Here is a 16,216-nt window from a genome sequence, read left to right on the forward strand (position 1 = left end):
ATTTTGTACAGTTGCATTAAATGAAACATTTTGTTAAAATTGTGCCATTTAAAAACTTTTTAAGTGTGGTTATTAGAAAATGAAAACTAGTCATGTGACTGGCATTATATTTTTACTGGACAGTGCCATCTGGATAAATCAGACTACTGTACTTCCTGAACTTGCCCCACCCTTTTCTGTCTTTATTCACACTTTCACATTCAGACACCATCTGGCACATATACCCTTCTCTGCAGGTCAAATTCTACCCTTGGTTAAAGGTCTCTTTCAGGTGCTATATACTTTATAGAACATGCCTTCATCACCAATTGCATATGCCTTCTCTTTAGAAGCAGCACAGTGGGACAGTGAAGAGTACAGACTCTGGAGCCGGAATGCCTGGGTTCAAATCATAGCACATCTATAAAATAATGACACTAACTACCCCAGAGATTTTTGAGACTGAATAAGGAAATGTTTATACAATTATAATACAGCATCTAGCACAAGATAAGAGCACAGTAAGTACTTATAATTCACTTAATGTGAAAGATTCAAGCTACCCGTGTTGCTTCTAGTGACAACTTTAACTTCCTTGTCAAGGGTAGAGGATTAGTGGGGGTGGGGTAGGGTGGGTTCAGTACTTTGAAATGGACTCTTCTATTTGTCATGGGTCACACTTTATAAAATATCTGTGACTTGTCCCTGACTGTTGACTCTCTGCTGATTATAGATAAGACACCTGAGAGAGATGGTAGGTATTCCTACATGGTACCTTTCTTTTGGGCTCAGGTATCTCTTACAGGTGTCACCTGATAGCCCTTTAAAAAAAATGATAAAGAACAACCTTCCATTAAATATTGCAAATCTAGGGGCCCCTGAATGGCTCAGTCGGTTGAGGGTCCAACTTCGGCTCAGGTCATGATCTCACAGTTCATGGGTTTGAGCCCTGCATTGGGCTCTGTGCTGACAGCTTGTTCTGAGCCTGGAGCCTGCTTTGGATTCTGTGTCTCCTTCTCTCTTTGCCCCTCCCCCGCTCACACTCTGTCTCTCTCTGTCTCTCACAAATAAATGTTTAAATATATATATATATATAAATAAATATATAAATATATATAAATATATATAAATATAAATATAAATATAAATATAAATATATATATATATATATATATATATATATATATATATATATAGCAACTCTAGAGAGCCACCCTGCAGAGTTCTCATTTGCTCATTCAGTTGGAACCCTCCCATTGGAAAGTGCAACTTGAGAGACTCTCCTCCAAGACAGACTTTCCAGAGCACCTAAGAAGCTGTGAGGAATTTATGAATTATACTGTGAACCAAGATTTTCAAGAAGATTCCCTAGATAATGGATTTTCCAAGTCATTTGTGCAACAACTAAATTAAAAATATAAAACCTCAGAGGAAAATGGTAAACACATCTAAGCCCTTACTCAAAACCCATTTAAAGTTTTCTAAAGACACAAGCAAAATAACCCAATCTTTACCCCCTAAACTGAATTCTTCTAGCAATAACATAACATGACAAGACTAACTCTGATAAATAAAACTACATGTTGAATTTTCCCCAGGGAATGTCTGCATTATCTGTAATGATTTCTCAAAAGTATTTTTTAGAAGCAGAGAATATTATGTTGTCAGGACAGTGACAATGCAGATATGCTTCAGGAAACTCTTCCATTACAAGCTCCTGTTCTAGACACTTAAAAACCTTTTTTTAAATGTTTATAATTTTTTTTTCAACGTTTATTTATTTTTGGGACAGAGACAGAGCATGAACGGGCGAGGGGCAGAGAGAGAGGGAGACACAGAATCTGAAGCAGGCTCCAGGCTCTGAGCCATCAGCCCAGAGCCCGACGCGGGGCTCGAACTCACGGACCGCGAGATCGTGACCTGGCTGAAGTCGGACGCTTAACCGACTGCGCCACCCAGGCGCCCCTATAATTTATTTTTGAGAGAGAGTGTGAGAGAGAGCATGCCCGAGCATGCACGAGTTGGGGAGAGGCAGAGAGAGACAGGGACACACAGAATCGGAAGCAGGCTCCAGGCGCTGAGCTGTCAGCACAGAACCCGATGTGGGGCTTGAACCCCCAAACCGTGAGATCATGACCTGAGCCAAAGTCGGCCCTTAACTGACTGAGCCACCCAGGCACCCCCAAAACTCTTTTTTTTTAAATGAGCCCATAAAAGCTGGTTGCAACTAAAATACTACATACTTCTAATTAATCTAAGGATGGATTTGAAGTGCCTGAAATTACTGGCATGTGTGCCTTCAATTTTCGCTAACTCCTCAGCTCTCTGGTGGACACCAATTTGTGTGGTTGCCTGGCTCAAAACTGCCCCCCCCTTTTTGAAATGTTTATTTATTTTTGAGAGAGAGCTCAAGCAGGGGAGGGGCAGAGAGAGAGGGGGACAGAGGAGCTGAAGTGGGCTCTGCACTGACAGCAGCAAACTCATGAATTGTGAGATCATGACCTGAGCCGAAGTTGGATGCTCAACTGACGGAACCACTCAGGTGTCCCCACAGTGTCCCTTCTTTAGAGTCACCTCCTGCTGGTTGCCTCTGGGTGGAGTGTCTCAATGACTGTGTCCCTATGCTCTTGCCTTAGGGGTGGGGCCTGAGGCAATCAGATTCTCTTTCTTAGGAATTTAACACTTGTCATAGGCAGGACTCCATGGAGCTGATTCACTGTAAAGGTGGAATCTTGGGAAAAGGGAACTGACCTCTTGCTGCTAAAATGCCACATTCTCTCTGGATCTTGCCCACATCCTTCTACCTCCTTGTTCTTCTATCATGATTAAATATGTCAGAGTTGATTTCTGGTGCTTACAAATGAGAAAAACCTTAATCAGAGTCCCACCTAAGATTTCCTGGGGGAAGTAATCCTGTTCCATTGGGGATCCATAACATAGGGTGTGTGCTGATGGTCAGTGAGAGAGCTGAAGGCTCTTAATCGTGAGTCCCCAGTGGCCTAAGTTGGTGTCAAAGACCAGGACTGAGCTTTTGGGATGACCACGTTGGCCCGGCTGCCACTGTAGAGGTGGTCTTGCAGGTGGTACACTGCAAGGTGTAAAGATCTACAGCTCAAGTGATGCCTCCACTGAGGTTTCTTCATTACTCAGACTAGAAGGGATGGCTCCTTCTTCTGAACTCCTACAAGACTTTATCACCTTCTGCATTTCCCTGCAGTCATCCGAGAATTAGACCTCTCTCTCCCATGGCTGAAGACTGGGAGCTCTTGGAGGGCACGGGCGGTGTCTACGGATTCTACAAGTTGTCCTGTACATTTCAGAATGGAATTCCTCAATGGCAAACAGGTTTGACCTGAGGGTTTTCTGTGTGTCAGCCTGAGGCTGAGGATGGGGAATGGGGAACAGAAAAGACCCAGAATAGGCTCAGACGCTTTAGCTGGAGAGACACGACTAATCCAGTGGAATGATAGAAAACAGCCTATAATCAGGTGTTAGGTGGCATGTTTGAAAGGCAGTTCAGCCTGGCCTGACACGACTAGCCTATCAGACTCCAGGCAATAATGAGCTCTGCTATTTTGGGATTCTAACTTATTCACCTTCCAAGTTGAGAAGAGCTAGTGGGTCATTTTCTCTAATTAACACCTCCCAGGAAGAAAACTATTCCATCAGGCCTGCCCCTTGGATGATAGGTAGTTTTTGTTCGACCTCATGCACCAGCTGTGGGTTTGTAGTCTTCTCTGTAGCATCAGATTGTTACAATCATACTTTGTAGTTATGTGGAACCTTTATTTCCCAGTACTTTTGGCTCTGCCATCTTGCGTATCTTCACCACAGTCAGCTCCACTCAGTCATGTCCCTTTTATAGACAGCACAGAGGTTTTATCACTAGCATGAACCCACAGTGCAAATTAGGGAAAGGGGACCTTGTGCTAGAACTCAGGTCTGCCTGGTCTTTGTCCTGTTGATCAATTCACATAGTTTGAGGGCTGTGTTGGACCCTACCTTGTCATACCAGAGCAGCCACTACCCCTGTGGGCTCAGGAATGCTGTCTGCTGTTGCTCATGAGGTAGAATTAGGAACCCAGGAGTCACCTGATTTCATCAGAGTCAAGGAGAAATGTAACGGCAGCAGGGGAAAACAAAACAAACCCTTCATTCCGAAAGTTGAGTTTTACTTATAAATTGGACTTTTCTGAGTTTGGCTCAAGTGGCATTAAAGAGCTGTGGTTCATGACCACACAGAGGGCAGCTGTGTGTGGTTTGCTGGCTGGGAGGGGGTGTCATCTCCCTGTGCGGCAGAAGGTAGGAGTAAATGAGGACCATGTAGAGAAGCTGCTAGAAGCTACCCACTAAGTCAGAAAGCCCACCTGTCTGGTGGGTGGGATTATTTTAATTCCCCTCTTAAAAAATAGCTGGTGAGAAATTTGCTAAACTCTGCATTAAATATGATTTTTTGCACACCAAAGGGGAGCTGCCAGAACAGAATACATGTGTTCCCATGGAGCCAGCCCCTTTGGGTCTGGAAGTGAGCAGCAGGGTCTCTCTCTATCACCATGACTCACGGGGCTTTAAAATCCCATCTGTAAGATCACAGTTATACATGGCCAAGACACCGTCTGGTGCAGCTACAATGAGAGATTACATTTTGGAAAAAAAAGCTTTTGTACCTCAGTTCAAGACATGGAAAATAAGCCAAACTGAGAGGCTTGGGAAGAAGATAGAGGGGGTGAAGGAGAAGAAATGGAGCCTTAAATTAATCGGACTTACTGCTTTTGAAATTAAAAAAAAAATAAGGCAGAAAAAAACCTCAAGGAATTATTGCTTTCCAAGGGGGGAGCTGGGTCTGATGCCAGAGGAATTGGTGTGTGAACCTTTTTGGCTCTACATTTCCACTGAGATTTTGGGAACTCTGTTGCTTGCTTTTTTCGTGTCTTGCTAGGGGCCATCATTCACTGTCCCCAGAAGGATGATTTTTAAACTAATAAAATCTGGTCCTTGCAAATCTTCCCCCAAGGAGTCTGTTTACAGGCACAGTCAGGTTTAAGAATTGCTTGCAGGTATAGCTGGGAATGCTGAGTCAGAACTGAGGTTCAAGATCAACCTCTATCTTGGGCCTTTGCTTTGGTTGGGTGTGTGGGAGAAGTGGCGTTGGGAGGTAGGACAAGAGCTTTATGAATTCTGAGACTGATTGATTGATTGATTTATTGGTTTATTGTCATCTGGCCCATCTGCAGGGAAGCTGAGGGCAGGGCCAAGCGGTTGTACCTTCAAGAACTTGGTAGGCTTCTCTATGTCCTGTGAACTCTTACCTTGTGCCCTGGACTGGGAACCCATGGGTCTCACTCCAGGCTCTCTGGGTGGTGGTCTCTCTCTTTGGTTTGTTTTAATGGATCCTGGGCTAAGGATGGATTTTTCTCTAATGAGTGAGTTAAAACAAACAAATAACAAAAACTAAAACAATTTGGATGGGACATACCAATATGGGTAAGCTTCCATTCTGGCTTCTCTGAAGCTGATATGTGTACTATGCCCGTTCAAAGGATAGACTGGGGGTCTGCAAAATCTGTAGCATAGATGCCGATTTAACACAACTCCCTCCGCTACCCATAGCACCTCCTCACCTCCCCATCCTCTAGGATGGAGATTTTTAAAATGACATTTAGATGCGGTACATCCCAACTAATACACATTTTTTTTTTTTTTTGCATTGGTTCATTGTTCCTATTCAGCTGTCTGCTCAGTTTGATATCATAGTAGTTCAAGAAACACTTTGACCATAATACCCATGAAATTTGGGGATTCCCCAGTTGAATAAGACCTTTTCAAGTGGTTCTCACTTTAGCACAGTGATTCAAAACCAAGGGTGGGGGGTGGATTTTGCTCCCATAGGAGCATTTGGCAAATGTCTAGAGTCATTTTTGGTGGTCATAATTTGGGAGGGCAGTGCTACTGGCATCTAGTGGGTGGAGGCCAGGGCTGCTGCTAAGCATCCCGTAGGGTACACGACAGCCCTCCACAACATGTAATTATTTCGCCCCAGATGTCAAGTGTGCTGTGGTTGAGATATCTGCTCTGGCCGAAGAGGTTTATTTTGAATAAATGGTTACCTTATGGCAGGGTATATGCAAAAATATAGGTCAGTACAGCGTATCAAATGATGTGTGTATGGGAGTGGGAGACGCTGGGGAGAGCTTCATGGGGAAGTGACTCCAAGTCATGATTTTTATTGAATGACTTTGTAATCAGCTGTCCAAGAATGATTCTGGTGGGAAATCTATCAGTCAAGAATTATACACTGGGATTTTTTTTCTTTTTGCACAACCCTCTAGGTAATGTAAGTATTTCTGATGACTTGTATGTGTTCCCTTAAAAAAAAAATTTCCCCTAAAGCCTGGGAGCAGCTTCAACAAGGAAGGATCCATTCAACTTTATTCTTTTCTACCCAGCCAGGAATCTGAATCTATTCTAATCTGTGTTTCTTCCACCAAGACTCTTCTTCTTATCTTTCCTTAAAGGTTCAGCCCCATAACCATTTGCCCATGGTACCTTCCCTTACACATTTCAGTCCTTAGTAATTGCTCTGCGTCCTGAATACCTAGACCCTTGTTGCCTCTTTCCCTGCCCACACTGGTCTCTTGCATGTGTTTCTACCTAGATTGTGGGTTTCTCAAGGACTGGGGCCATGCCCTCCTCCTGTTAATTCCTCTGCATCATTGAACACTGTCCTGGACTCTGATTTTCACTGAAGGTGGGAGAGGGAGAAGGACATTCAGGAACAATGTCAGGAGACTAATATCTTCCTGTAACACTGGATTGATAGATACAGCACATTTTATCTTTTCAATGTCTCTGGCCTGTGTCTTATAATAAAGCTTAAAGTTTAATCTCTGTTCAGTAGGCACAACATGCAAAAAATAAATTCCCATTATTATTATTAGCATTTTCTTACTAACAGATTTTTTAGAAGCTGTTTCCATATCAAGAAGATCAACCTTTCTGTTGTCATAGAGACAAAGATCTTTATATAACCATGGGCAAGGTGAGAATTTTTTTCCCCCTCTTCTTCCACTTGTCTGGAACTAATAAGACAAGGAAAAGGAAATGTTTTAAATCAATTTTTTTCTTTTACCTTTTTCCCCTCAATTAAAATGAGTGAGCATGTGGGAGGCTATTTTTTGTATCACATTTTAGTTTTTAAATACCTCAGTTTTTAATAAAACATGGAAAGTATAGAACGGTATGAATGATGCAACTGTGCCATTTTCAAAATGTGCAAACAGTGGGCTTGTCAATGACAAACAATTACACTCCATGTTCCTTTTTTTCCCCCTTGTTGAAACCAAATAGTGGACTTTACATGAAATCTTACAAGGCAGGACTACCAAGGCCTGGAATGATTAAAATGTAAATTAGCATCTACTGAGGGGCCAATGATGAAGTCTAAAATGCTGTGCTGTACTTGTCTCCTCCAACCCCCAGACACATGAGTGCTCCCCTTCTTTCTTCAGAGCCAGACCCTGTGCATGACTTCATGCAAGACCACATCTCTCTGGGTGCCTTATTTCATAATTTCAGCTCTCTCCTCTTTATGAACTCCTGATAATTTGTTATCCATAGCATTTTTTTTCTATCTTGTGATTAGTGTTTACCATTTCATTCATTCATCATCAAGAGGAATTCAGTATGATGCTGTTCACTTTTCCTGTCTTCTGCCTCAATGTTAAGTTATACCTTTATCCATTTGTCTTCTTCCCTAGGACTCAGAAGTATCCCTCTCCCTAGGATTAACCCTTCTTCTATGATCTGAGACTGACACTGTCCTCCCACCCTCACTGAGACCTTACTTCACCAAATATCATTCTTCCCCCTCCCTTACGTCTTCAGTCTGTCCTTCTCCATGGATTCCTTCCCTTATTCCTCTTTGAAGACAAAAACAAAACTTTTTCTCAATCCTGTATATTTTCCATATGTAGCAGAGTTTGGGGCTTTAATTTGATCATAGGTGCCTTTTGCAATAAATAGGTATTTTGTGTATGTATGTGTGTGAGGAGGCATATGGAGAGGGGAAGTATATGGCACAGGAAGTTTAAAACACACTTTTGCTTTCTACAAGATTATATCCTTCATGGAGAGCAATATCTTGGTTCTCAAACGTTTGCATGCACCAGACCACTTGGGGATCTTGTTAAAACACCAGCTGTTGCACTACATCCTCACAGCTTCTGATGCAGTAGATTGGGGATGGGGCCCAAGAGTATGCATGTCTAATATCCCAGGTGATGCTAACGCACTTTGAGTAACCACACTTTGACCACACTTTGAGTAACACTGCCTTAAAGTGACTATCTTCCTATCCCTTCTTATGTATTTCTCTTGGCACATGGATGTTGAGGTCACCTTATTGTGCCCATAGGGTTCTCACCTAAAGGAGGAGGTCATCTCTCAATTAACTGATTCTCAGGAAGCCTTACCTTGTGAGGGTCAGCATGCTTGCCAACCTTACATGTCTAAATGTCTAGAAGATGCTCTTGGTGTGGATGCCAAGATAGTGCATGTGAAGGGAGGAAGTTGAGGATTCTCCAGAATCCCTCAGGGATGGCCAAAGGTGTCAGAGCCTGGACGACTAGCTCCTTTTTGGGAGTGGGACTAGCCAGCTTCAGCATGCTAGCATTTCTTCTATTGTGCTTGCCTCCCACCTCTACCCCCAAACCCCTAAAATCTTTTTGAGGGGTTCTAGGCTTCTCTAAACTGTGCTATGGGGCAGTGGGAGAATTTGTTTTGTTTTGTACTCTCCACTTCAGCTTTCTCCAGGGAAGAGGTAGTCTCCTGAGGCCAACATGGTTTGGCAGCAGGAATTGTTGAGAGAGCTCAGTGAAGAGCTGAATCTGAGAGGACCTGGGAACGTATATATGTATGTATGTGTATGTGTGTACATTTACATGTGTGTGTGTGTGTGTGTGTGTATTTAGGAAAAGATAATTTCCTAAATACAAAGACAAGCAAATATAAAAACACAATTAACAGATGAAGTCCTGTCTTTGCTACTCAATAGCAAAAGGGGACCATGGCCAAGTTATTCCATGTCTTTGGATCTCAGTTTCTTGAAATCTCTATGATAAGTACTGAGCGAGTGAGAAAGGCTGTTAGTGGCACCATCATTCATAAGAGCAAGAAGGGAGGTTTGTCAGGGAAGGACAAGGGCTGGGACTAGGAAGGCAGCTTCCATGAATCTGTTGATTGATTGAAACAAATTCTTTCAGCATGGTCCTCACCTTCAGGGAATTGAGCTGACAAGATAATTAATGGAAACTAATTAATATAAACCCCTCAGCCTTTAAACTGTATCTCTCAGCTGCAAACATTCCCTGTAGGCCACTAACTCTTTCAGGGGAGAGGCTCAGCCCCTCAGGAGGGAGGGGGGGATCCCTGACAGACTGTTTCAGCCCAAGAATGAGATTCCATCACTGCCAATGGTTAGGACATAACCCAAGCCTACTTTTATAGTACTCTTCTTTCCTTTTTTTCTTTTAACAACTTTATTGAGATATAATTTATATACTATAATATTCACCCATTTAAAGTATACAGTGCAATGGTTTTTAGTATGTCTAGGGAGGAGTTGTGCAATCATCACCACAATCTAATTTTAAATAATTTTTGTTACCCCCAGAAGCCACAGCCATTAGCAGTCACTGGGCCTTCACCCCTACCTGGCAGCTGTTAATCTGCTTTCTGTTGGTCTGGACATTTCATATAATAGAATCATATAATGTGTGGTACTTTTTCTAAATCGAAGAAAGGAGACAGGGGACACTCTGATACACTAGTACAGAAGGCCCCTCCTCTCTTCACCGCATCACTTCAGCAAACCTCTTCCTGCCCCTACTTGCTGATGTATGCAGTTCTTTTAACCTGCTTTGTAACCCGCTCTGTAAACGTGGAAGGCTGGGTGGCGTGTGGGAGGCGTGACTAAGGCACACCTTGATCAGACCAGCAGATTGAAATGCAAGTACGTCTGAGAAAGGGTAGGGCCGTGACTCGTATGCCTACTAAGCGGTACACTAGGGAGGCGGCGGGCGAACCAGCAATCCCAGTCGAGTGACCAGGTCACCCCTTGCCGTAGGGCCTGACCACCCCATTCCTAGTGGAGCACAAGGTGTCAGAGGTCACAGTAACCTTCACCGACCTGGCTAGCACAAAGGTCAAGGCCACTTTCGACTTCCAAGCAGTGGCAGGGAGCAGGCCTTCCCTTGTGGCTTCTGGGCAATTCCACGCCCCTTGCCGCAGCCCCAGTGGGGGAAATCACAGCCCTGGGGCCGCCAGGGGCTGCAGGGGGTGCCAGCAGGAGGGGGCCCTAACCCAAGGCGCGGCTTGGCACGGGATGGCAGAGACAGTCCCCAAGCTTTGCATTCTCATCACTCTAAAAGGTGGTGGAGTTTGACAGGGCGCAGCCTTTTTTTCCAAGCTTCCAGGTTAAAGGAGCCAAAGAGTAGGGAAGCAGAGTGGCCCGGAGCGAGGAGCGAGCGAGGGTCCCGTAGCGGGGCGCCGCGTACTCACAGTAGGGTGAGGCCGGCCCGTGGGCCGGGGCAGCGCAGGGCGCCGTCTGGCGGGCAGCTGCAGGGCTCGGGGCAGTGCGCCCGGGGAAGCGCCCGCGGCGGCAGCAGCAGCGGCAGCAACAGCGGCGCCAGCAGCGGCCGCAGCGCGTGGAACCGCCGCCCCATGGCTGGGGGAGCCTGAGCGCGGGCTGTTGCGGCTGGGCGGGTGCCCTGACCAGCCCCGGAGTGCCGCCCGCGCCCCTCTCCCCGCCCCTTGGCCTGCCCTCCCCCTTCTCCCGTGCCCGCCCGCCCTCCACTGCTGAGACTGTGCTCTGCCTCAACCTGGGGGTAGTGGCCTGCGACCCCATCCCCTCCTTTCCCTGCTGCTTTCCCTGCTCGGCCTTGTCCTCTACATCTGCGAATGGCCCAATTATAGGAAGTAGTGTGGTAATGGTGACTGCTTTGGACGAGGGGTAGGGAGCTCTGAGTCCTCACCCTGATTCTGCTGTAACGGAGTGTGAAGTTGGGTGAATGTTGTCACTTCCAGGAACCTCTCTTATTTCATCTGTGAAAGGGGCAGATGGATACTTTGCTCTGCCCAGATGCTTCTTCCTTCTCAGCCCCAAATTGTTTTCCCTTCTCCCCCACCAGCTCTCTCCACACAAGTAATTTCTGACCTCTCAACTTACCAAGCAATTTCTTTGTATTTTTCTTGGTAGTAAGCACTTTCTTCCTTATAGTTATTTGAGCCCGTTCTATATCTATATATCCGCTATAGATTGTGACATCCTAGAGAACAAAATCCAGTTCAGATTTATTTGTCTGTTCCTGGCTTCTACATGTTAAGTCTCTAATGAAGATTTGTTGAATGAATGAAAATGCTATGATAATGTACAGTGACTGCCCCACGGAGAGGCCCCTTACAGGGTAGACCCTGTGACAGGTGCCCTCCCTCAAGTCATGTCTAAGCTTCACAACAAACTAGCAGGGTGTTTGCAACCAGAAAAATGATGTTATGCGACTTCCCCAAAGTCACACAGTTATTAAGTAGTGGCAACTTGTTTGAACTTAGGTCTATCACCCACTTTCTTTTACCAGTGCAAAAAATTACTGTATGATCTGCATACCAAGGATTTAGAAAGGAGACAATTTTACGGTTAACTATGGGAATGCATAATTTCCCTTATTTAATTTCATCATTAAAACACTCCCCCCTCCCCTGTCTCCACCCCCCCCCCCCCCCCCCCCCCCCCCCCCCCCCGGTGCCCTGCCTTACAATGACTCTGTTTAGACTCTGGAAATCCTGGAAGTCTTTCTGGAAGAGGTGGACTTTGAGAGCCTGGAAAGTGTCTAAGACTCTAGAGACAGGAAAAGAAAGAACAGATATCCTTCTTTCTTGTTTGAAACCAGCTCTCAAGGTCAGATGTCTCAGTCACCAGTATGCAGTCTCCTGTGAGTTTTTGGCCCAAGGAAGGTAGATTTTTAAAAATTATTATTTAAAAAAAAATTGGCTTTTTCCATGTTGTGCTAGATGGCACAAAAAACAAAGCTAATGTCTATAATACTGTCTTTCTTTTTTGGACCCCTCTCTCCAACTGCTTACTTGTTCTCTTCATACCTCTCTTTCATACTTCTGCATATGCTACCCATTTGCCTGGAATGATTTTCTCTTCCTTTTGCATATTCCATTAATGAAACCCCTGCTTGTCCTTTAAGACTTAGCTCAATGTCATTTTCACTGTAACACCTTCTTTGACACAACCTGAGTCTGTGCCCATGACACCTGATTCTATAGTATGTAATGTAACACATTGTAATGATATAGCTTTAGTTGTCCTTCCCCCTGTCTGTTGATCTTAGTATTGCTAGAACATGTCATAGATTCTAGCACCTAGTAGGTAGGTACTCAGTCGATATCTATTGAATAACAGAATGAAAAAATGAAACCCAAGTACAGACCTATAGCGTATGTTTAGTAAATCATCTGAGAAGTGCTTAAACAGCCTTGCTTGATTTATTCTCAACCACACTGGATCAGTCTGGATAGGTATCAGGTGATTACTCATGACTACTTTGGGGTCTCATCTTCTCTCCTCTTTTAATTTATCAGATTTTGGTAGGGAAGTTGGAATAGCACCAGGTTTTTTCAAACCTTTCTACCATGTAGCTTGAATTACAGGAGAGAAGGAATGAATAACTCAAGGTGACTCAGTGGTATTTATTTTAAATCTTACATCTTATGTGGCTTTTTTTTTTTTTTACTTCAAAGCATATCTGCTATGTAAAAAGAATGGTTGCTTCCACTCACCCCTGAAGAACCATTTGATTTTGTGCTTGGGTATCGTTGGGGCCTGGGCCATCAGGACATCTGGATTTTTTTTTTTTTTTCTGTTCTGTCATTGACAGTGTGATTTGGTCTTCAGTTTCTTCATCTGAGAGGGTGTTGGAGTGCACAATCCCCAAGGCTCTTCTAGCTTTATTTATTACAAAAAAATTTTTTTAATGTTTACTTATTTTTGGGAGAGAGACAGCATGAGCGGGGGAGGGACAGGGAAAGGGAGATCCAGAATCCGAAATAGGCTCCAGGCTCTGAGCTGTCAGCACAGAGCCTGACGCGGGGCTTGAACTCCCAAACCACAAGATCATGACCTGAGCTGAAGCCGGACGCTTAACCGACTGAGCCACCCAGGCACCCCAAGTCTCTTCTAGCTTTAAAATGCCAAGGACTTTGTGGACAGCTCCTACTGTATTAGTGGTGGATGGAGTCAGATTGTGTATATTGACTTCTTATTGCTTGTCTTGGATTGGAGATAAAGGCCTGTTTATGAACAGGGGAAGTTGTTCATTTCAAAGAAAACTCACAACCTTAATGAGTTTTCATAAAATTTTTCTGTGATTAATTTCAGTTGGATTTTAATTATGTCAGTTCTTGTAATGTACCTATTTTAACAAAATTACATTGAATTGTTCATCATAATCACAAAAGTTTGTTACAATGGAATTGGCCTATCCTACTCATTAATATGTGACTTATTTAGAGTAGATTTGTTAAGTTTATTTATTCTGAGAGAGAGAGAGAAAGAGAGAGAATATCCCAAGCATGGAGCCTGCTGTTAGCACGGAGCCTGTGAGATCATGAACTGAGTCGAAATCAAGAGTTGGACACTTAACTGACCAAGCCACCCAGGCACCCCAGAGTATATATTTTTAAATCTGAAGGAATTCTGTGTACTATAACTATGCTTATAGTTACTTCTGTTATAGAACTTCAAAAAAGCATGGCCCATGAGGATTGCTATTATATTTTACTGACAAACTAGAGTTCATGGAATTCATAAGAAGTTTATCCTTAGAGCTACAGAAGAATCTGACAGCACAACTAGGAATCCTAAAAATAACTCTCCAAAATTCTGGAACAGGGCTTCTTACATTTTAGGGTGCAGAAGTATCATTTGGGAAATTTTAAAAACAAAGACTCCTGGAACATCCTCCCTAGAGAGATTCTGATTTGGTTGGAATGGAGAGGGGCCCAGGAGTCTGTCTGCATTTTAACAAGATTCCTGCCGTGTAATTCTGATTCATAAGGTACCCAGAGCATAATTGGTGAAACGCTAAAGTAGCAATTTTAGAATTAAATTTGCCTTAGGAAGACAAAGCTCCAGAATCCTTACTGAGGACTCTGAGAGAAGCCTAAGAATTTGGTGCATTGCTAAAGAAACCTGGTGTATGTAAGCACATGCATACAAATAGTGGTAGTAGTAGAGTGTGTGTGTGTGTGTATGTGTGTGTGTGTGTGTGAACGAGTGTGTGTAACATTGCTCAACTGGTTGTAATGCTGAGGCGCTTTTTTTTTTAAGTTTATTTATTTTGAGAGCAAGAGCGAGAGCGAGAGAGAGAGCACAAGCAGGGAAGGGGGCAGAGAAAGAGGGAGAGAGAGAGAATACCAAGCAAGCTCTGAGATCAACAGAGCCTGATGTGGGGCTTGGTCCCATGACTGTGAGATCATGAACCGAACAGAAATCAAGAGTTGGATGTGTAACTGACTGAGCCCCCCAGGCATCCCCAGATGTGTTTTTTTTAAGTAGCTATCAGTTTATTTTAATTTTTAAATTTAAATTTATTTTAATTTTGGGGGGAGGGGGTGAGCAATTTCACAAGATTATGGATCCTGTTTTTATGCCTGACTAGATCAGAACTCAGTAACACTTGATGTCATACTAAGACATTGGAGTTGGAGGAAGTGGACAAAATAATAAAAAAAACCTCAAGTGGAACAGGCAAGATTTTCTGGTTCTTGAACATATGTCCTGTTAGTAAGTACCATAACAGATACTTGTTCCTCTTAAAAGCAGTAGTTTTACCTTTCCCTCAGAAGAAAAGGTGAATGTAGGGCAGAGGGAAAAAAAAATGTGTAAGAAAAGAAAAATACAGTTACGCCTGTGAGCTTCTCACCTTACCACCTGGAACAAAACAAAACAGAACAGAAGAAAAAAGGTGATCCCTGAAAGTTACACTCAGAAATTTTGTGCAACCCACCTTGTAGTTTGCTTGGAAATTTCGTCTTCCATTTCATTGCTTACATGGTGTGGAATCAGAGATGTGATTGGATGTGCCACCACCAGTGTGGCCTTAGGGGGAACTAACTAGAAGCTGCAGGCTGATGGGGGCCCGGGCCCTGGCCCTGAGGGTAGGTCTGGGAGTGGTAGGTGAGACGTTCCTTGGGCATGAGACTCCTCTAAGGCTGACCCGCAGAGAGGGTTAGAGAAGGGGCTTGGCCCTTTTGGTCATCATGTGACTGGAAGTGATGTGAATGAATTGGGGGCTGCTGTCCTCCTTGTCTCATGAAAAAAATGCCTCTCTGACAGTGGCCAAAGCTACAGGGAGAAAAATGGAGATGAGAGACCTATGTGGGCAAATAGTCTTAGGCCAGCTCCTCCCCTGGACTTACCAAGTAATGAGCCCACACTTCCCTCTTTTGCTGAATCAAGTTCATTGGAGTTGAGCCTCTTACCTGCAACCCAAACATCTAATCTCTACTCTGTCTACTATCTCTGACCTTTCTTTGACTCGCTACTTCCCCCACCCACTCTCAGGAAAGAAATGGGGCTTTTCTGTTCTTACCTCCGTCATAGGACTCGTCACAAGCAAAGTGAATTTTTCTCCATTGCATTGACAGTATCTATCACTGTGCTTCTGGGAATGGGCTGGAGGCAGGAGTGAATGAACAAATGAATGAATGCTGAATGAGTGCACAAAGAGGTAGTGGCATAGAGCCACGTTATTCTTCTTTTTAGAGAAGCTGCACTTCACTAAATAATTCACCAAGCATTTTCTTTCCATTTTAGAGAAGGCCTCCTAGTAAACTTGTGACCTTGGTATAGAAATCAAATTTCAAGCTAAAATATTAGGTAGAGCCAACAGAAGGAAGGAGAGAAAACTTTCTGAAATGATGCAATAAATCAACAAGGAAACAGGATTTGAATTTTAAAAAATGGATGTAGAATTTATCAAAATGTATACACCACAGGATACTGGTTGCCTGCCATGCTCATTGGCAGTATTTAGGGAAAAGGTGTCCAAACAGAAGAAATTTGGGAAAAATTGGGTTAAAAAAGTTAAAGTTTTTTACTAGACAGTTTCTGAGAACTTTTAACATGTATTCTGAAGCTCTAAGAGGCTGTAGTATAGAACGGGGACAGATG

At 43.7% G+C, this 16,216-nt stretch overlaps 1 protein-coding gene across 1 annotated transcript in view; it reads right to left on the reverse strand.

Moving 5' to 3' along the window:
- Positions 1-10,700, reverse strand: part of LHCGR (luteinizing hormone/choriogonadotropin receptor) — a 54,982-nt gene extending 44,282 nt beyond the window's left edge. The window contains exon 1 of the mRNA XM_030309031.1: positions 10,537-10,700. Within this exon, the coding sequence (XP_030164891.1) occupies positions 10,537-10,700 (164 nt within the window). The remainder of the gene's footprint in view (positions 1-10,536) is intronic.
- Between the last annotated feature and the right edge of the window lie 5,516 nt (positions 10,701-16,216).

The sequence above is a fragment of the Lynx canadensis genome, chromosome A3 (assembly GCF_007474595.2).
Source record: "Lynx canadensis isolate LIC74 chromosome A3, mLynCan4.pri.v2, whole genome shotgun sequence".
In the NCBI taxonomy this organism is placed as follows: Eukaryota; Metazoa; Chordata; class Mammalia; order Carnivora; family Felidae; genus Lynx; species Lynx canadensis.